Source organism: Thalassophryne amazonica, chromosome 4 (assembly GCF_902500255.1).
Source record: "Thalassophryne amazonica chromosome 4, fThaAma1.1, whole genome shotgun sequence".
NCBI lineage: Eukaryota > Metazoa > Chordata > Actinopteri > Batrachoidiformes > Batrachoididae > Thalassophryne > Thalassophryne amazonica.
The window spans coordinates 15,576,281-15,598,703 of NC_047106.1; the positions used below are offsets into that span (position 1 = coordinate 15,576,281).

Here is a 22,423-nt window from a genome sequence, read left to right on the forward strand (position 1 = left end):
AAATGCTTGGTGGAAGTGATGTACTAGTGATGTGTTAGAGCGTTCTTTTGTTTTTAATGATTCCATAATTTTTTCCTCAGAATTGAGTGATTCCATATTTTTTTTCCCTCTGCTTGGTCTAAAAAAGTAACCGTTACTGACTGCCACAATTATTTTTCCTGATTTCTTATAGTGTTTCTTAAAGCCAGAAAGTTGCCATTTGAAATGACTTTAGTTTTGTGTCATGTCTGTGATCTACTTTTTTCTAAAAAATTAAACAACTGAATGAACATCCTCCGAGGCCGGTGATTCCATAATTTGTGCCAGGGGTTATATTAACTAGAAGCACTCAGAGAGTGCAAACCTCTGCCAAGGCCATGGGGTCACTGACGCCATAACATCTACATGCCGTGGAATCACTGAACCTAAAAAAGTCTAACAATGATGTTTGCTCAGTCGTAAAAAAAAACATTTCATCTGCTGTGACTAGATAGCATGTATCCTTAGCGCTTGGCATCACAGTTTATTGCAACTTGCACCTTTCCCAGAAGCTACTGTCATCTGAGCACTGATATTGATATTGCATGTGCTTATAGACAAAAACAAATAATAGACAAAAATCAATTTATTATTCAACTAAACTGCAAATATATGAATTTTTTAACATTTATGAAACACTTCTCTAAACAAGGCCATAGGGCCAAAGAGATTCCCTCCTTGGCACAGTGATCTATTTATTTTTGTCTCGTTCTCTAAAATTGTATATAATAATCATTAGATTATTAATATATAAACAAAAATAAATTTAAGAAATATTACAATTTCAAAACAAATGCACCTGAACTTGTTGACAGCTGCAACTGCTTAATGCTAACTTTTAACATTGAAAATGCCACAGACATGCTAATGTGTTAGCATCGGGATCTGGATCGTGATCCGGATCACCACTAAAATTTAATCACTTGTTCCTCTCGTCATTTCCAACCACTCCACAAAATTTCATCAAAATCCATTCAAAACTTTTTGAGTTATCCTGCTGACAAACAGACAAACAAACAAACAAACGCGACCGAAAACATAACCTCCTTGGCGGAGGTAACAACAACAACTATTTATACTCTGCAAATTATCTGATTCTTACCAAGATAAAAAAAAAAAATCTACAACTTAGATTTAGGAAGTGTTCATTTTTTTTTATCTTGTTTTAAGAGTTATTTTATTATTTTAAGTGTTTTACATACTTATTTCTAGATTTAATCTTAATTCAAGACAAAATTTCACTTGTTTTCAGTACCTTTTCCTTCAGACTTAGTATTTTATGCTGTTTTTAGACATCCCTTTTTGCAGTGTATTGGGCTTTCCCAGGAATCAATGTACAAATAAATAAATTAATTTAAAAAAATCCAATAACTAGACTATAACAATGGGAAAAAGAATAAGAAATAAAAGAGCTGATTAAAAAAAACAACCAACCAGACAAAACAATCAAATGGACTCATTTTTATTATAGTGTTTCGAATGTTATATGTCAGCAATCCACGACCATCTGATGTTCTCTGTTCAAACTGCATCAAATGACATCCAATGTGTTGTCCATCATATATTTATCTGTCCATCTTACTTATTGATCGAATTTAAAAGTCGCCCCCAATGAAAGTTAAAAAGCATGTCCCACATACAGCAAAAAAGTGTGACTGGACTACTCCGGACAAAGTTAGATATGCTTTTAATTCTTCAAGAAGCATTTGTTAACAGTTCTGACTTTTACTGTAGAGAATATGAGTAGTTTGAATCAAGAAGTGGTGCCAGGAAGTTTAAAAAAAAAATCATTATTAAATAAAATTGTAACATCACAAGACAGGGAGGTTTTGGACTTGGGTGGAAATATCCTATGCAGGTCTTGGTGCTTATCCTAGGACACTGGAAGAGACTTTATCACAACTCCTAGACAGGAAGTCAGTCCATCACAAGTTCACTACTTCAACCAAGGCTGGTACCAATTTACAGCTGGGTGAACTGGGACACTGTAGTTGCAGTGTCTTGTCCAAAGACATGCAGAGGTGTAGACTGTAGCACACTCCTGAAATTCAACTCTGTTCTACGATTCCTATTCCACAGATCTACCTGCGTGCCGGTGTACAAATCGACAGCAACATATGTTGTTTATACGTGTAACTGTGCCGGCGACTCTGCAGGTATCGTGGCATTAATTAGTACCCTTCTAATTGATCCTGTATGTTCACCATTCACATTTTTCGATGCCACCCAATTTATTTAAACATATATAATGGAGACAAATTAGACAATATGTTGATTAAAAATGTGAAATTGAAGAGAGTCTCATTTGTCAGCAGACAGACAGAACAGACTTCATTTTGTGCTCACGTGGCGACAGGTGACACCTGTGGATTCCAAATGATAGGGCAAATGACAGAAGCTGACTTTTCAACAATCTGCAATAATGACCTTTTCTCAGAACCTGCAAACTGTCAGGTAATAACAACATAACATACCAAGCAACCTCCAGGTGCTGTCAATAGTCAGCTTGGAAGTTATCAGTATCTCTGGAGATGCTCCGCCCGCCTACAAAGACCCGGTTCATCTCGCGTCCAGCCTCTCACCCCCCCCCCCCCCCGACCTCACTGGACAAACAACAGCCTCATTCTCTGCACCACTGCTGACTTCATTGTCTCTTTGAGAAAGGAAAATCCACAGTTGCATTCTGTTAAATGGCAAACATTGAACCAACTGCTGGCAGGACAGACCTCGACCACTAGCACAGGCCTACAGATGCGCACGGACAACGAGTCTTTTCCCCGGGACTGTATGCAAGGAAAAAAATGGTAAGAAAGCAGATGACATTGGGAAAACGTATAGACTACCAGACTTTTCTTGACTCGCCATCGCTGGTTGCACCGTCCAACTCTACATCAACATATGTCACTTGCATAGCAATTTCTTTTTGTTTTTTGTTTTGTTTTCTTCATGTCAGTAATGCTGTTTCAAATGAGCTTTTCTTCGATATATGCTACTTGTGTTCATTCCAGACGGGTGAAGAATTACAAGAGCTGTCGTAACACCAGGGCAGATGGTGGCGCATTTCTGTACATCTGATTTGTCCTGTAACTGTATAATACAATGTCTGTATTGCACATCTATACAAAGCTGTGTTAGGATTCATGTAATACTCTCAATATGCTGCTTATAGAAACAGCTGCTCCTTGGAATTATGCGGCACACTGCAGCCTGCGATAAAATGTCAGAAAAGTTGGTGTGTGTGGGCAGGCGGTATTTTAAAATGAAATTAAAATGATGACCTAAAGCAGGTTGGGCTGATAATAAATTAGTTTCATTATCGAGCCTCTACATTGTCATTACAACTGACTGATAATCCATTTAGCCAATAAATGTCAGTTGAAAAGTAAAAGTCATTACAATTTCCAGAGAGATGGCTTTAGATTTACTTCTGTCAGTGAAACCAATCGGCCAAAAACCAACAAAAGCCATCTTTTCAAATTTAATCATCTTAATCCCACTTTAAATTGGTTTTGAGGCATTTACAAATCAGCAATATCTGGTTTACAATCAAAGTGCTGAAGAATCGCATTAAACTTGATTATCCTTGACACAGAACAGTAGATTAGTGAAAGAAATTTTATACACAATCCCCAACTCTCCTACACTAGTCGCTCGTCATCGTCAGCACTTTAGAGTCCAACAGGTCTACATTACATACAACATATTAAATTAACAAATGTGAATTACATCAACTTACTCAAAAACAAACAAAAATAAGTCTGATTCAATTATATTAATAATTTGACTAGAATTATTCTTCTTTATTTACTATAATAAGTACCAGTTTTATCATCATGTCCCACAGCAGGCAATACTCAAGGTTCTTGAAATGGAGCAATATCTCTGCCTGGTGGACATTTACCATTAATGCAGGTACAATAGAATTTTGCCAAAGCTCTAATATTATATGTTACGAGGTCTGTTAGAAAAGTATCCGACCTTTTTATTTTTTGCAAAAACCTGATGGATTTGAATCACGTGTGCTTGCATGAGCAAACCTTGAACCTTCATGCGCATGTGTGAGCTTTTTCACGCCTGTCGATTACATCATTTTCTGGTTAAACAGCCTTTGTGTGAGGACATGTGTAGTGCGCGCGGCGGATTTTCATTTCAAGGAAAAAGATGGAACGACTGGAGCAGCGCTGCATCAAATTTTGCCAGAAACTGGGCGACAGCCATTCGGATGATTCAGACAGCTTTCGCTGACTTTTCAGCCATGTGACTATCTGAGAAATTGTGGAAGAGGTGGGCATGTCACAGCATGTCCTGTGAGACTTCAACATGGAGGCGCTTTTGCGCCGCCGTCAGCAGCAGCATGAATTTCACAGCCACTCTTTTCATGGCCAAATCTTCTGTCACAGTGGAATGTACTGAAAAAGTGCTGATGTCCACCTCTTCCGCAGTTTCTCAGATAGTCACATGACGGTCCCGCATCACCACGGCGTTCACTTTGGAAATGATCCGGTCATTTCAGCATGTTGATGGCCGACCAGAGCGTGGCTCGCTCTCCACCGTTGTGCGGACGTCTTTAAACCGGTTGTACTGCTCCTTAGTCAATCAATCAATCAATCAATTTTTTTTATATAGCGCCAAATCACAACAAACAGTTGCCCCAAGGCGCTTTATATTGTAAGGCAAGGCCATACAATAATTACGGAAAAACCCCAACGGTCAAAACGACCCCCTGTGAGCAAGCACTTGGCTACAGTGGGAAGGAAAAACTCCCTTTTAACAGGAAGAAACCTCCAGCAGAACCAGGCTCAGGGAGGGGCAGTCTTCTGCTGGGACTGGTTGGGGCTGAAGGAGAGAACCAGGAAAAAGACATGCTGTGGAGGGGAGCAGAGATCGATCACTAATGATTAAATGCAGAGTGGTGCATACAGAGCAAAAAGAGAAAGAAACACTCAGTGCATCATGGGAATCCCCCAGCAGTCTACGTCTATAGCAGCATAACTAAGGGATGGTTCAGGGTCACCTGATCCAGCCCTAACTATAAGCTTTAGCAAAAAGGAAAGTTTTAAGCCTAATCTTAAAAGTAGAGAGGGTGTCTGTCTCCCTGATCTGAATTGGGAGCTGGTTCCACAGGAGAGGAGCCTGAAAGCTGAAGGCTCTGCCTCCCATTCTACTCTTACAAACCCTAGGAACTACAAGTAAGCCTGCAGTCTGAGAGCGAAGCGCTCTATTGGGGTGATATGGTACTACGAGGTCCCTAAGATAAGATGGGACCTGATTATTCAAAACCTTATAAGTAAGAAGAAGAATTTTAAATTCTATTCTAGAATTAACAGGAAGCCAATGAAGAGAGGCCAATATGGGTGAGATATGCTCTCTCCTTCTAGTCCCCGTCAGTACTCTAGCTGCAGCATTCTGAATTAACTGAAGGCTTTTTAGGGAACTTTTAGGACAACCTGATAATAATGAATTACAATAGTCCAGCCTAGAGGAAATAAATGCATGAATTAGTTTTTCAGCATCACTCTGAGACAAGACTTTTCTGATTTTAGAGATATTGCGTAAATGCAAAAAAGCAGTCCTACATATTTGTTTAATATGCGCTTTGAATGACATATCCTGATCAAAAATGACTCCAAGATTTCTCACAGTATTACTAGAGGTCAGGGTAATGCCATCCAGAGTAAGGATCTGGTTAGACACCATGTTTCTAAGATTTGTGGGGCCAAGTACAATAACTTCAGTTTTATCTGAGTTTAAAAGCAGGAAATTAGAGGTCATCCATGTCTTTATGTCTGTAAGACAATCCTGCAGTTTAGCTAATTGGTGTGTGTCCTCTGGCTTCATGGATAGATAAAGCTGGGTATCATCTGCGTAACAATGAAAATTTAAGCAATACCGTCTAATAATACTGCCTAAGGGAAGCATGTATAAAGTGAATAAAATTGGTCCTAGCACAGAACCTTGTGGAACTCCATAATTAACTTTAGTCTGTGAAAAAGATTCCCCATTTACATGAACAAATTGTAATCTATTAGACAAATATGATTCAAACCACCGCAGCGCAGTGCCTTTAATACCTATGGCATGCTCTAATCTCTGTAATAAAATTTTATGGTCAACAGTATCAAAAGCAGCACTGAGGTCTAAGAGAACAAGCACAGAGATGAGTCCACTGTCCGAGGCCATAAGAAGATCATTTGTAACCTTCACTAATGCTGTTTCTGTACTATGATGAATTCTAAAACTCTTCAAATAGACCATTCCTCTGCAGATGATCAGTTAGCTGTTTTACAACTACCCTTTCAAGAATTTTTGAGAGAAAAGGAAGGTTGGAGATTGGCCTATAATTAGCTAAGATAGCTGGGTCAAGTGATGGCTTTTTAAGTAATGGTTTAATTACTGCCACCTTAAAAGCCTGTGGTACATAGCCAACTAACAAAGATAGACTGATCATATTTAAGATCGAAGCATTAAGTAATGGCAGGGCTTCCTTGAGCATCCTGGTAGGAATGGGGTCTAATAAACATGTTGATGGTTTGGATGAAGTAACTAATGAAAATAACTCAGACAAAACAATCGGAGAGAAAGAGTCTAACCAAATACCGGCATCCCTGAAAGCAGCCAAAGATAACGATACGTCTTTGGGATGGTTATGAGTAATTTTTTCTCTAATAGTTAAAATTTTGTTAGCAAAGAAAGTCATGAAGTCATTACTAGTTAAAGTTAATGGAATACTCAGCTCAATAGAGCTCTGTCTCTTTGTCAGCCTGGCTACAATGCTGAAAAGAAACCTGGGGTTGTTCACTCAGAGCAACCACGCCCCCAATTATACAGAACATTATGGCTTAAAGCATCTTAAACTAAGACTTTACAAAAAAATTCACCTCCTGTACAGTTGTCATGGAGGCAGAAACTAGTGAAACAGACTAAAACTGATTTTTTTTTTTTTTTCCAGGCTGCAAACGTCTTTTTTTCTGCTTTAAAGTTGGACATTTGGAGTCCTACGGGAAATTGCTCTGTTTTGAAGCCAGCCTCCGACAGCCAGTCACTTCCACGTCAATCTCATTTATAGCAGACTCAAGTTGCCACTGGTAATATCCCATAGACGTGTCTGCCACCTGCTGGATGGTTGGTTGATGTTGGAAGGATTATGAAAAATTATGAATAGCTGTTGAAGACACTTTGTGCTTCATCAGTTGCCTGCTGAACACGTCTACATCATGTGCACATCATGTGCTCATTAGTGGAGTAAAACTGGAATTAAAGAATATATAGAACATGTGGCTGGTGATGATACCAAAACACATCTGCGGCCCTCCAAATTAATGACGGCAAACACAAAACACTGTTTTGGTAAAGTGAAGCACATACAGATAAACATATTTACTAAAAGATTAGTTGTTTTGACACAGTGAAGAAGGTATTGGACTGATATTTGCAGATACTGTAGGTTCTCTTATCCGTATTGTATCGTATTGTGTTGACCTTTAAGCTGTACGGCCTTACAAATTTCACAAAACTGACAATGGTAGGAATGGGGTCTAATAAACATGTTGATGGTTTGGATGAAGTAACTAATGAAAATAACTCAGACAGAACAATCGGAGAGAAAGAGTCTAACCAAATACCGGTATCACTGAAAGCAGCCAAGATAACGATACGTCTTTGGGATGGTTATGAGTAATTTTTTCTCTAATAGTTAAAATTTTGTTAGCAAAGAAAGTCATGAAGTCATTACTAGTTAAAGTTAATGGAATACTCAGCTCAATAGAGCTCTGACTCTTTGTCAGCCTGGCTACAGTGCTGAAAAGAAACCTGGGGTTGTTCTTATTTTCTTCAATTAGTGATGAGTAGAAAGATGTCCTAGCTTTACGGAGGGCTTTTTTATAGAGCAACAGACTCTTTTTCCAGGCTAAGTGAAGATCTTCTAAATTAGTGAGATGCCATTTCCTCTTCAACTTACGGGTTATCTGCTTTAAGCTACGAGTTTGTGAGTTATACCATGGAGTCAGGCACTTCTGATTTAAAGCTCTCGTTTTTAGAGGAGCTACAGCATCCAAAGTTGTCTTCAATGAGGATGTAAAACTATTGACGAGATACTCTATCTCACTTACAGAGTTTAGGTAGCTACTCTGCACTGTGTTGGTATATGGCATTAGAGAACATAAAGAAGGAATCATATCCTTAAACCTAGTTACAGCGCTTTCTGAAAGACTTCTAGTGTAATGAAACTTATTCCCCACTGCTGGCTAGTCCATCAGAGTAAATGTAAATGTTATTAAGAAATGATCAGACAGAAGGGAGTTTTCAGGGAATACTGTTAAGTCTTCTATTTCCATACCATAAGTCAGAACAAGATCTAAGATATGATTAAAGTGGTGGGTGGACTCATTTACTTTTTGAGCAAAGCCAATAGAGTCTAATAATAGATTAAATGCAGTGTTGAGGCTGTCATTCTCAGCATCTGTGTGGATGTTAAAATCGCCCACTATAATTATCTTATCTGAGCTAAGCACTAAGTCAGACAAAAGGTCTGAAAATTCACAGAGAAAGTCACAGTAACAACCAGGTGGACGATAGATAATAACAAATAAAACTGGTTTTTGGGACTTCCAATTTGGATGGACAAGACTAAGAGTCAAGCTTTCAAATGAATTAAAGCTCTGTCTGGGTTTTTGATTAATTAATAAGCTGGAATGGAAGATTGCTGCTAATCCTCCGCCCCGGCCCGTGCTACGAGCATTCTGACAGTTAGTGTGACTCGGGGGTGTTGACTCATTTAAACTAACATATTCATCCTGCTGTAACCAGGTTTCTGTAAGGCAGAATAAATCAATATGTTGATCAATTATTATATCATTTACCAACAGGGACTTAGAAGAGAGAGACCTAATGTTTAATAGACCACATTTAACTGTTTTAGTCTGTGGTGCAGTTGAAGGTGCTATATTATTTTTTCTTTTTGAATTTTTATGCTTAAATAGATTTTTGCTGGTTATTGGTGGTCTGGGAGCAGGCACCGTCTCTACGGGGATGGGGTAATGAGGGGATGGCAGGGGGAGAGAAGCTGCAGAGAGGTGTGTAAGACTACAACTCTGCTTCCTGGTCCCAACCCTGGATAGTCACGGTTTGGAGGATTTAACAAAATTGGCCAGATTTCTAGAAATGAGAGCTGCTCCATCCAAAGTGGGATGGATGCCATCTCTCCTAACAAGACCAGGTTTTCCCCAGAAGCTTTGCCAATTATCTATGAAGTCCACCTCATTTTTTGGACACCACTCAGCCAGCCAGCAATTCAAGGAGAACATGCGGCTAAACATGTCACTCCCGGTCTGATTGGGGAGGGGCCCAGAGAAAACTACAGAGTCCGACATTGTTTTTGCAAAGTTACACACCGATTTAATGTTAATTTTAGTGACCTCCGATTGGCGTAACCGGGTGTCATTACTGCCGACGTGAATTACAATCTTACCAAATTTACGCTTAGCCTTAGCCAGCAGTTTCAAATTTCCTTCAATGTCACCTGCTCTGGCCCCCGGAAGACAATTGACTATGGTTGCTGGTGTCGCTAACTTCACATTTCGCAAAACAGAGTCGCCAATAACCAGAGTTTGATCCTCGGCGGGTGTGTCGTCGAGTGGGGAAAAACGGTTAGAAATGTGAACGGGTTGGCGGTGTACACGGGGCTTCTGTTTAGGGCTACGCTTCCTCCTCACAGTCACCCAGTCGGCCTGCTTTCCCGGCTGCTCGGGATCTGCCAGGGGGTAACTAACGGCGGCTAAGCTACCTAATCTTAATCTGTGTGATGCCCATAGGATCGTCACCAAAAGCCGTCTGAATCATCCGAATGGTTTCCACCTGGCTGTCGCCCAGTTTCTGGCAAAATGTGATGCAGCGCTGCTCCAGTCGTTCCGTCTTTTTCCTTGAAATGAAAATCCGCCGAGCGCACAGCACACATCTCACACAAAGGCTGCTTATCAGGCAATGACGCAATCAACAGGCGTGAAAAAGTTCACACATGCGCACGAAGGTTCAAGCTTGGCTCATGCAAGCAAACGTGATTCAAATCCATCAGGTTTTTTCAAAAAATAAAAAGGTCTGATACTTTTCTAACAAACCTCGTATATGTTAAGTTTTATTAAACTCCATGAACTAGTTTCTGAAGAGTTTTGCTTACAATATCGATGGGCAAGGACAAGGTGATTCCAATAAATCCTCCAAATATTGTTTGGGAAGTAATCTGGATCCATAACAGATGTGCTACGGTGACACCAAGCAAAAAAAGTAACAATGAAATGAAAGATTTTACTTCTAATTAGTCAGACTTAAAACATTTAAAGACATGCTTTCAGTGTATTTATTTTCTTGCTCAAAGTCTTTTAGGTCAATGTTTGCTATAAATGTACTCTTAAATTGTATAGTTTGGCATTCAGTCACAATCGGTGAAAAAAAAATAAAAAATAAAAATCCACCAACCCTTGATGCAATTAATTAAAATTAATATTATTTGTAAGTAATTATCAAAATTGTTGATGGATATTTTTCTTAATAATGAGATGACTCAGTTTCAGCTGTATGTTAAACACACTGAAGCATCAATTTGCAAATAGCGTGTTTCTTACTGGCGGGATGGGCTACATACTCCAACCCACAACAACCTCTACGACTTTATATACTGGCGGCATACAACATGATTACAGTGGTCCTAATTAAATGATCAAATAATACGAAATGATCTGATCAGTTAACTTTTTAAAAAGCGTGAAAAAATGATGTGCACATCTATCAGTGAATGATGCACATATTTATTTTGCAGAAGAGAGCATATTACAAATATTATGTCTAATGGTGAATCACATCAAAGGAATTTGGTGTCTGAGAAAAGCTAACAGAAGACGAAACTTCACATTCGGGCACAAACAGGAAACCATGTTTGCCGTCTGCTATTTGCTTCTGCAGGGGTACAGTTCAAAGCTACTATCCTAATATTATCACACAATATTAACCTCAGAACCCTGGTGGTATGAATTTCAGCCATTTCTCCATTCATGCAATTTACGCCATTTCAGAAATGTTCATTTCTCGGCGTTACAGTTCCAATAATTCCTAACGATACATATTAGATGAACCACAGCGACATGGGCCATTTCTGGGATTCTGGCCTGACAGTCAGATGAGGAAGAATGTCCTTCCTGGCAGGCTTTCACTTCACCTGCACCCTGTGTAAATCCTTCACCGCACACACACGATGACGAATGCATAAATAATATCTCTTCTACAATGTACCTGATTTATAAATTAAAGGTAAAAATTTCATATTTCTTTCCATTCAAATTTCATTGCATCAACAGAGAGGAGAAAAGCTTTCATCTCCTAGTTCTGACATTAGACTCCTCACAAGTGTTCTTCACACTGAATGATCATTACCTGAGGAGGTACTGAAAATGTTAAAGTGGTGAAAACGTAATCTCCCTACGTTCTCACCCGTATGCGATTATTGTTTTTCATAAGGCTACTCAAAGACAGAATGAGATAGCAAATTTGCTTGGTTGGGTTTGCCACAGATCCATAAAGCGGTTAAGGAGGAGTGGTACTTACAAAGTCAATATCATGCATTCCATTAATTAAACATAAAGATCCAATTATCTCCCCCTGAAGATGCAGGACAAGAATGACTTTCCTTTATGCACAGCTTTATATGATGTTCTACCATTGTGTGAAGTTTCACTGAAAACTGACAAAGTTTATGAGGAGTTGTGCTTACAAGACTCTGACAAACACAGTTTTTGTTTGCAGCTGGCATAACTGTGACCCATCTCAGAGTTACTGATGAGTACTAATGGTAGTTACTGGCTTCTTTGTAGGAGATAAAAAGAAGGGTTATTGTGGGCCATGATTGGTCCATGTTGAGGGGACACCATCCCTGTGAATAACATCACAGACAAAGAGGTCTGTCGCCAACTGTCCGTGATTAAAGGACAATGTAAATTGACCTTGTAGGGATTCATTTGTAACAAGCATTGATACAATTATACACCCCCTATAGGGAGATATACATACGACATCATGAAACCAAAGGAGTGGGTCGGCACCACCATCCCAAGGAGGGGTTCAACACACACCTATCACAGTCCAGACCAACTGGTGATCCTTAATCACACAGTAACATATATGACATTACAACATACACGATGAAGAATTGATAACTAATTGATCCCATGAGAGACCAGGCAAAACACCAGAGGACACCACAGTCTCCAAATCAATCATCAGTTCTGTAGACTGAACAACAGGAAGAATTCATTTTGTCTGTCTCTGGAAGGACCCTCCAGAAGAAGTGATTAACTCTAGTGTAAAATCATTTCAATACCAACAAGTAGATACAGCAGTCAAATTTAAATTTGACAGTGATATGAAGGAAAAACATCAAACTGACTTATTACACATATATGAATTGCTGTCACTGAAGGACTAAAAGCCTTCTGCAGGTATTGTAGCTTATCTGATGTCAGCTCCACTCCACACTAACCACAATAAACAGTAACCCACAAAACCAACGGTAGCCTAGCTATTAGCTTTGTTCAGTAACCCTGAAGTGGGAGGGTGTGTTTGTCCCACCAAGGTCTTGCCTACGTTCCACCTCTTTACCCATTTATAGGTTTTTACAGTCACAGCGTGACTGCCATAGATTAAACATTACAAAAGCACAAATGGGAATATTTTGATAAATGGGCAGTAAAACAAACACAAACACACACACACACTTAATGTCAGAGGAAGAGGAGGCTGGAGGTGCAGAAGACACTAATTAGTGCCCTTTTAATTAGTGCTCTTCTAATTGTTCTTACATGTGTTAATAATATGTCTTTTTGATGCAAGCCAAATTATTTAAACAAATATGAAAATTATGATAATAGCAGACAGTTATTATTCTGTTACACACACACATCCACACACCCACACACCTCTTTGATTTTGTGCATCTGGAGTGGACACAATTACAGCGCTCCTCATTAAATCTAATAGAAGCCAACAGATACACCATTGTTCAGGAACAGATGCTCAGCAGCTATTTTATGCCTTCAAGTTGGCAAAATTGCCAAAGCTTTCTCCCTCAGAATGAGGGGGGACGAGCTCTGGTGTATGAAATGACCTGTATCTTTCTTCCAGGGTCTTGATGGAGACACACTGTCGGTGATTGAGAATCCAGCAGCTGTCAGTCATCCTCTTAGCACACAGAACACCGAAGGCGTGGGGGGCTGCAGCACTTCCTTACAAAGGATTCATTGTACAGCTCACGGTAAGCTCCAGGTGTCCAACCACAGAAGAGAAAAAAGTGTGTTTTATTAGTGCACAAACTAACAGCCATTACACGTAATTCTAACAAAGCTGAATACTAATTGTGTCATATTTAGCATCGTCCTCAGCGGGAACCAGTTGGCATTAATTCCAGCATTAACTGTTGCTTTAAGCTCACAGGCTGGTGAGAGTCGTGGCAGCTGTGTGTGCGGTTGGACTCCTGGGAGGTTTAGCTGTAGGTGTCTGGTTTCTCGGTGAGTCACGGCACCTTACTGTAAGAATTAACAAGCTTCAACTACTCTGACTGCTTCATACTTCTAAATCAATGCCACAGATGTTACTACCATGACCAAACACACAGTCAGGTCCATAAGTATTTGGACATTGGTCTTTGTGGGGGGCGGAGGGTAATTTTGTCTCTATACACCACAAACAATGAAGTTGAAATGAAACATTCACAATATTCTTATAGTGTTGAATCTCAGCTTTAATTCAAGGAGATTAACAAAAATGTCACATTCATTTTGAAGAATTATAGCCATTTTATACACCGTCCCTCCATTTTTGAGGCAATGATCCATTCCAGCATTAGGGCTCTCCAACTGGTTAAAAATGCTGCTACCAGACTTTTGACACGAAGCAGAATGTTTGACCACATGACACCCATTTTGGCATCCCTTCACTGACTTCTTGTCCCTGTGAGATCAGACTTTAAGGTTCTGCTACTAACCTATAAAATTTTTCACAGACTGGCACCTCCCTACTTAGCTGACTTACTTAAACCTTAGGTACCAGCCTAGGCTGAGGGTGTTTTTCCTTACCACTGTTGCCTATGTGCTTGCTCTAGGGGTTGGTAAGGTTAGACCCACTTGTGTGAATCACCTTGAGGCAACTTTGTTGTGATTTGGCACTATATAAATTAAATGAAAATGAAATGATGAATTGGAAAACTATAAGAAATCATGTCAACATAAATCATCACTTTTACAGTCAGTTTTCATTGGACAAGTCAGGTGATGGACATGTGAACTTTTCTAAGGTCACTGAATATGTCTTGTACTTCATTTACCGTGTTTTCCAGAGTATAAATCATGATTTTTGGGAGTTCGTATGATTTCTACTCCAGTGCGAGTTATATACAAAAAATAATAATAATAATAATAAAATAAATAAATAAATCACATTCATTATTATTAATAAGAATAATAATAATTCTAATAACTATTTCAACAGAACTTTAACCAAAAATCAAAGCACAAAACAAAATAAACTCCAATAACAAAAAGAATAAATGCCAATAATAACAATAATAATAATAATAATAATAATAATAACAAGTGTACTATAAGTGAGGGAAGCCATCAAGACAGCCAAACATGTCTTAAGGAGATACAGGCTTCTTTAGGCTGTGACTAGAGAAACTGCAACATGCAGCCTTTGTCGCGTGCATCATCAGGTATACATTTATGGAGGAGTGGAACAGAGGCAAATGTTCTTTAAAGAACAGAAATTTCATTTTCAGTTTGACAGAAGGCACAAGGGAAACTCAAACTTACATTTGATCCATTTTCTTTCACTGCTCCACTCCATCATGAAGCTGTGACTGATGATGCAACAGGCAAAAGCTGCATTGTTCTGCGTTTCTCCAGTCACACCCACAGAAGCCTGTAACTCCTTCAGAGCTGTTAGGGATGTCTTGGTGGCTTCCCTCACTAGTTTCCTTCTCCAAGACATGGTCAATGACTTTGAAATCTTCATGTATGTCACCGGAACTGACTAAATAAACTGAATGTAAAAGTGAGTATTTCTTTTGACAATAATCATTATATTTAAATGCTGCACAACTTCTGACAGGAACTCAAAAGAGAGAACACATAACTTCTGTATTGGCCTCACTTCATTGGCTGCCTGTATAGCTTAGGGTCCATTTTAGAATTCTTATGTTTGTTTTTAAATCTCTTCACAGTGTTGCTCCGGCTTAGCTCTCTGAGCTTCTTCATCCTTACGTACCATGTCGGTCTCTCAGGTCAGCTGTCCAGCTGCTCCTGGAAGTACCAAGATCCAGAAGGAAGCTCAGAGAGGACCAGGATTTCTCTGTTGTTGCTCCTAAGTTGTGGAACAGCTTGCCCTTATATGTTAGAGATGCTCCTTCACTGCCCACTTTTAAAGTTTGTTTAAAAACCTATTTTTTCTCCTTGGCTTTCGGCCCCATTGAAACTTAGTTTTAAATGGTATTTTTTATTCATTTATTTAAATGTATGTTTTAATGTATAGCACTTTGTGTCAGTGGTGGTTGTGTTAAAGTGCTTTATAAGTCAAGTTGGTGTGGTATGGTATTTAGTTTCTCCAATTACTTATGGCCTCGAAAAATTGAGAGACTGTGTATATAAATGGCTGTAATTCCTTATTATATAATGGCTGAGTGGATCCTTGTCATTTGATTGGTGCTTTGTATGTGACATGACATGGATTAATTCATCCCATTTGTGTTGCATTGCATTTAGAGTGCAGCTTGGTTCCATTTAGAGTGCAAATTTGGTTCCATATGTTTGGTACTATTGCACTCTGTACATACACATGCATGCTCTCTTGCATGCGCATGCAGATGCACGCACATGCATGCACGCCTCACACAGCAAGCGCACACACATACAAAACAAATCCACTGTGCTGTCTGGAGGCTGTTAGCAGGAAGAAAGAATGAAAAGCTGGACTAATTTCTGATGTGATTTTTTTCGTTGCACTGAGGATGTGCACAGTCTTTTTTTGGTAGTACATGTACCAACCCGGTTGCGTATGTGTGCGTGCACACGCGGGGGACAATGACACAACGATCTGATTGAGCTAACCGACGCTGCTAATTCTTGTAACACACACACACACACACACCGCTGTAAACCGTCTTCTGGATGCATGAAGAACTGTTCAGATGAAACGCTGATGTGATTTTTGGCTGGACTGAGGAACTACACAAAGTCTTTTTTTTTCTTTTTTTATGGAAGTCCGAAGTCAGTGCACAGCATTACTGGACTACATGTCACAATTTGGACTTTAGCAGCAGTGGAACACCAAAATGTAAGTCCCTTTTCTGTTGTTTACAAATTAATAAAATATCAAATGACAAGGATCTATTTTAGCCGTAATACAAAACAAATAATGAATGTTTTTACATTCTTTCAATGGAACGAATATTTAATTGGGTGAAAGCTGGAACAAACCTTCCATTGTTTGTTTGTTTGTTTGTTTGTTTGTTTTGGTGCCTGTTTCACCCACAGTCAGAATGCTACTGAGGCCTTCCTCGTCTCACAGCGCGGTGGGACTGGGGGACATAAAGGAGACAACGTTCTGCAATGTGACCGAGGACTTTTCTACCTTCAATTCCAGAAAAGGTCTGTGTTTGTTGGAGGCACTGTCACGCTCTTCATTATAATGGATCGTGGCTCATTGCTGCAGTCGTAAAATTATCACGCTGCAGCCGTTTCTTGTAGCTTTTTCTCACTCTTGAGATAAGACTCTTGACTGACATTAAAACATCACGCGTAATGATGTGTTTGTATTGACTACATTAGCATATGGCTGCTTTTCCTAATAATTTTCCACTCGTGGAAGCAGTTTGTTCATTACCGTTACTCTCTGGAGGGATTTTCAATCAATTGGGTTCAGTGTTTTACAGAATCAGCCCGGAAAACTCCCTGCTGGAGATACAGCTGGAGAAGCTGCCCACCTGGCTGCCGGTGTGCTACGAAAGATGGAACGCTTCCCTGGGAACGTTGGTCTGCAGACAGCTGGGTTATCTAAGGTCTGACCACACTACTGAAGAGATCATCTTATTCAGAGCGAAACCCCAACTCGCCAACCTCTAATTTAACCTTGCCTTGCTTTACCAAGCTTAAAGGCTTGGCTTCTTTATGACCTGTCGGTACCCTGTTCACAATCTTGTTTCATATCCTGTAGGTTTGAATTGTCTTCAGTACTTACTCCCACCCATCCTGCATGTGTTCGCTTTCCAGACTGACAAAGCACAAAGGTGTAAATCTAACAGATATCAGCCCAAACTATACTGACGGCTTCATACAAATTACCTCAGAATACAAGACCAATCTGGAGAATTTGTGGCATTTCAGGTAAGGCAATTTGTCTAAGGACACACTCATAATTAGGCAGAGAAAAGCGCGGCTACTTGCGCATTAATTATGCATCGTTAGTCACCCAATTTATTTTCATTTAGGGGGAGCTGTATCACAGGGAAGGTTATTGCTTTGCAATGTTTCGGTGAGTAAATTACACTTAACTTTTTCTTTGACTTTGCATCAAACATCAAGCCCCTTGAACCTTAAATGATTTGTGGTGGCGGGGGAGGAAAGCAGAAAATGGCAACGCTGACACCGTTTGATTAATCCAACGATTAACCTTTTGAAACATGGGATCTCTGTGCAGAGTGTGGGACACGTGCAAAGTTGCCGAGGATAATCGGAGGAATAGAGGCCGCGCTGGGCAGGTGGCCGTGGCAGGTCAGCCTCTACTACAGCAACCGTCACACCTGTGGAGGATCCATCATCACCCGTCAATGGGTGCTCACAGCCGCGCACTGCGTGCACAAGTAAGACTGATAAGTTATGATTGCTAAAGACTGGGGAAAGTATGCACAAAACATCTTTAAGGCAAAAAGGCCCAATAAGGAACAAATTGACAGGGTGATTCCTATCTTAACGACTCCATCTTTGTTAGTAGGGGGTCTAATTAGTGAAGTAACATTTCTAGGATTGTAGGATTTATGGTTTAGCAGAAATGGAATATAGCATTCACAACCATTTGTTCATTATTGTACAACTAGCCGATTACCTGCTCCAGGGCGGGTGTGATTCAGAGACTGAAATTAAAGCTTCATTTTCACCATCAAAGCTATCACCTCCCACCTATCCTGAATTCCAGAGAACTGTTAAGGTTTGACTACAGCTGCCTAAAGAAGACACAGCTACTATTGCTGCTACTACTACTTGCAAAAGTTCAAAGGAAAAACAAGTATGACATCAACCTTTTAGCACACTTGAGATGATGATGTAGCGCAAAAGTGTCTCTTTCCTTAATTACTAAATTGCTCAATAGTCTGTCACTCCTTGTATGTCAAAGTATATGTGTGCCAAGTTTGGCTCAATTCCAAGGTGCCGTTTGGACAGGTGGGGGACATATACAAAGGCACCCGCACACATACAGTTAGTATATAGATTTACCTGCAAAAATCAAATCAACAAGCTTCGAAAGAGGCCTTCATATCTACATGGGAGTGGGCCCCCTCATGGAGGCTACCATGTTGCATCAGCAGTTGCTTCCCTATACACTGTCTCCTGGTGGCTAGTGCAGGCTAAGCAGCTTGAAAAACCCTCATTTTTGTGAAACAGAGGACCATACATATTATCAGAAAAGAAGGTAAGGGAGCATGAATCCACGTCGACTTAAATGTGAAAACGGCAAGATAAAGTCGTGACTGGTGATGACGAAAGGCAATCTGCATGTATGACAGTAAATCCTCCATGCTGCAGCTTGATGTTGGTTTTCAGAGTAATTTACATAGTATTTTGATACATCACATGTGTAAGAAGCAACCAATATTGTGGATTTCGTGAATGAGATCTATGAACAGACGAAGATGTTTTCTGATTTCTTGCTCCAGCTACAGGATACCTCAGGTGTCCAGCTGGGTGGTCTATGCAGGTATTGTGACACGCAGCTCAGCTAAATCATCTCAACATGTGGGGTACGCTGTAGAAAAGGTCATCTACAACAAGAACTACAACCACAGGAGCCACGACAGTGACATCGCTCTGATGAAACTGCGCACCCCTCTCAATTTCTCAGGTCAGTCTCCCTGCAAACTCTGCAGACTAAAGTCTACGTGCACCGATCAAACCCCTTAGAACTGACGGGTGCAATTTCCACTGAAATGACATCCCCAGAACTAAAGGCTTGGTACTCTTAAACATATGACAAAGGAGCCATTTGCTTTGTATCATCTGACAGAAAACCTTTTACAATTTCAGGAAAAAGAGTTGACCCTCAAGTCAGACGTTTCACACATTTTTTTTTTTTTTCAAAATGGTTATTTTAGGAATAAAAAGATCTTTGGATTAACTTTTGAGATGCTGCTTATGGCCCATTCATAGTATGACGTGATGTAACTGACGGAGCAGATTCTCAAAAATCTCTGTGAAACACTGGAGAACGCTTACTCCAGGAGTCCAAATTTCCAGTTTTTAATGCAGGTTGACAGAGCTCAGCGGGGGGCGACGATGTACTGGCGGAGCTCCATGTTAGCTGACAGTCCACTGACTTAGGATATTATGTAGGTCAGCTTTCACGGAGGTCGGATGCATGAGTGCTGCACTAGCCGAACTGATCGTCAACTCAACTTTTGAGACATCATGTGATGTAGCCTATAAAAACTTCAAAGAACTGCACTTGCTACTGGTGCATCGCTGAGAGAGATTCTACAGATTTCTTCATATTTCTACATATTTCTTCATGCCCAAGGGATCCAGAGGAGGTGGTGCATCCAGTCAATCAATCAATCAACTTTTTTCTTGTATAGCGCCAAATCACAACAAACAGTTGCCCCAAGGCGCTCCACATTGCAAGGCAAGGCCATACAATAATTATGAAACACAGTCTACGTCTAAAGCAACATAACCAAGGGATGGTCCAGGGTCACCCGATCCAGCCCTAACTATAAGCCTTAGTGAAAAGGAAAGTTTTAAGCCTAATCTTAAAAGTAGAGAGGGTATCTGTCTCCCTGATCTGAATTGGGAGCTGGTTCCACAGGAGAGGAGCCTGAAAGCTGAAGGCTCTGCCTCCCATTCTACTCTTACAAACCCTAGGAACTACAAGTAAGCCCGCAGTCTGAGAGCGAAGCGCTCTAATGGGGTAATATGGTACTATGAGGTCCCTAAGATAAGATGGGACCTGATTATTCAAAACCTTATAAGTAAGAAGAAGAATTTTAAATTCTATTCTAGCATTAACAGGAAGCCAATGAAGGGAGGCCAACACGGGTGAGATATGCTCTCTCCTGCTAGTCCCCGTCAGTACTCTAGCTGCAGCATTCTGAACCAACTGAAGGCTTTTTAGGGAACTTTTAGGACAACCTGATAATAATGAATTACAATAGTCCAGCCTAGAGGAAACAAATGCATGAATTAGTTTTTCAGCATCACTCTGAGACAAGACCTTTCTGATTTTAGAGATATTGCGTAAATGCAAAAAGGCAGTCCTACATATTTGTTTAATATGCGCTTTGAATGACATATCCTGGTCAAGCTGCCAACATTGGCCAGCAGAGCAGTTAGCATGAACGGTGAAGATTTTCAGAAGTAGTAATCCTATATAGGCCTTGAGGCACATTCTTGCTGGTGCTTCTCTCCAGATTCCATAGCATCAAGCGAATGAGAGTCTATGACTCCTCCTGGAAGGGACACCCGTCTGACGCACGTTACTTTCCCAACTGTGGCTGGTACCCAGTTGCAGCTGGGTGAACTGAGACAATCTAGATTAAGTGTCTTGGAAGATTTTAAGCACGCTGGAAATTTTTCTGGGTCCACGACCTACATCAGCGTTGCCTGACAGACATTGACTTAGCTCCTACACAGTCTGGCGGACTTCACCGTTGGACAACATTTATCAAATTTTCACTCTCCCTCGGCAAATGGCGAGCTAATCATTAGAGTGTGAATGTGCACTAAACATGGAATCAAACTACAGAAAGATTAAAATATTTGCAAATTCACACCATTTCACACACACTGAAACAAAATATCACTGAACTACATCTGTCTTCATCGCCACAGCTGTTTCTCCCTCTATGGAATGCATCATTTGAAGCATTATTACATAATTAGCATAATTGTCATGGCTAAACAAAAGCTATCAGGGCTGCTGAGCTGTCCATCCAATCCAATGAAAATAAAATGTATAATTACAGTGAAAGCCTTCAAAACATAAAGCTCATCATCATCAACGTCATCATCGAAAAGTGGCCGCACTATGGTTTAAGCCTGGAGGTAATGTTGTTTTTCTTTTTTCTAGATACAATTAGGCCCGTGTGCTTGCCTCAGTACGACTCTGATCCGCCCGGAGGCACACAGTGCTGGATCTCTGGGTGGGGATACACACAACCCGATGGTGGTAAGGACCTAAAATGCGATCCGACTACGGTGTCACATATGAATTGGACTATTTAGATGTGATGACACAGCGTGGTTGCCATGGACACAAAGAGAGCAGCATTAAATGTGTTTTTTCTTCTCAGTTCACTCCCCTGACACCTTAAAAGAGGCATCTGTTCCTATAATAAGCACAAAGAAGTGTAACAGCTCCTGCATGTACAATGGGGAGATCACACCCGCGGATGCTTTGTGCCGGATACACCGAGGGAAAAGTGGACGCATGTCAGGTTGGGGTGAATGTTTGAGTAGTACCTCACAGAAGACATGAAGGCCGGGTCGTTCTGTACAACAGACAGTCTGGGTTGTCCTCTCCAGGGTGACAGCGGGGGGCCTCTGGTATGCCAGGATGAGGGCGTGTGGAGGCTGGTGGGCGTCGTCGCTGGGGTACAGGGTGTGCCGAGCCAAATCATCCTGGGTTTACACCAAAGTGGCAGAATTTTGGGATGGATCTACGAAATGATTGAGGTAATCGACATTAGATAGCCTCATTTTCTGCAATAGAGCGGCGGTGAAGTATGGGCTCTAACGCCACACGACTGATTCGTTGAGTCCTTTAAATCCAGACCTTAAGACACATCTGTCCTCCCTAACGTACGCTTATGGTAGTGCCATCACTGTACTGTCACATTATTACACTGGCAATGATTCAGGCCATCGCTCTCTGGGGCTGCGGGGTGTTAGCCGAGTGATATGTGCGAGGTGTGTGTGAGTGAGTGTGTGTGCATTATAATGGTTCTTATTGTTCATTTTAATGCTATTTATGACTCTGCAATAAAGTTGGGTAAGAGGTTATGTTTTCACCCCTGTTTGTTTGTCTGTTTGTGAACAGCCTGTAAACCCCAATTTTTCATATGTCTTCATGAAATTATTTTTGAGAGGATTCATATCCTGCATGG

General features: G+C 40.5%; 1 protein-coding gene across 1 annotated transcript; it reads left to right on the plus strand.

The window, feature by feature from the left end:
- Positions 1 to 2,615: 2,615 nt before the first annotated feature.
- On the plus strand, positions 2,616 to 21,992 carry LOC117509440 (transmembrane protease serine 5-like). The gene is given in 14 exon segments (XM_034169138.1): positions 2,616 to 2,822; positions 13,183 to 13,312; positions 13,485 to 13,565; positions 16,587 to 16,700; positions 16,969 to 17,110; positions 17,322 to 17,435; positions 17,540 to 17,583; positions 17,749 to 17,911; positions 18,983 to 19,167; positions 21,388 to 21,486; positions 21,611 to 21,702; positions 21,704 to 21,754; positions 21,843 to 21,903; positions 21,906 to 21,992. Coding segments are annotated over 14 exon segments (1,365 nt in total). The 5' UTR covers positions 2,616 to 2,819; the 3' UTR covers position 21,992.
- The last annotated feature ends 431 nt before the right edge of the window (positions 21,993 to 22,423 follow it).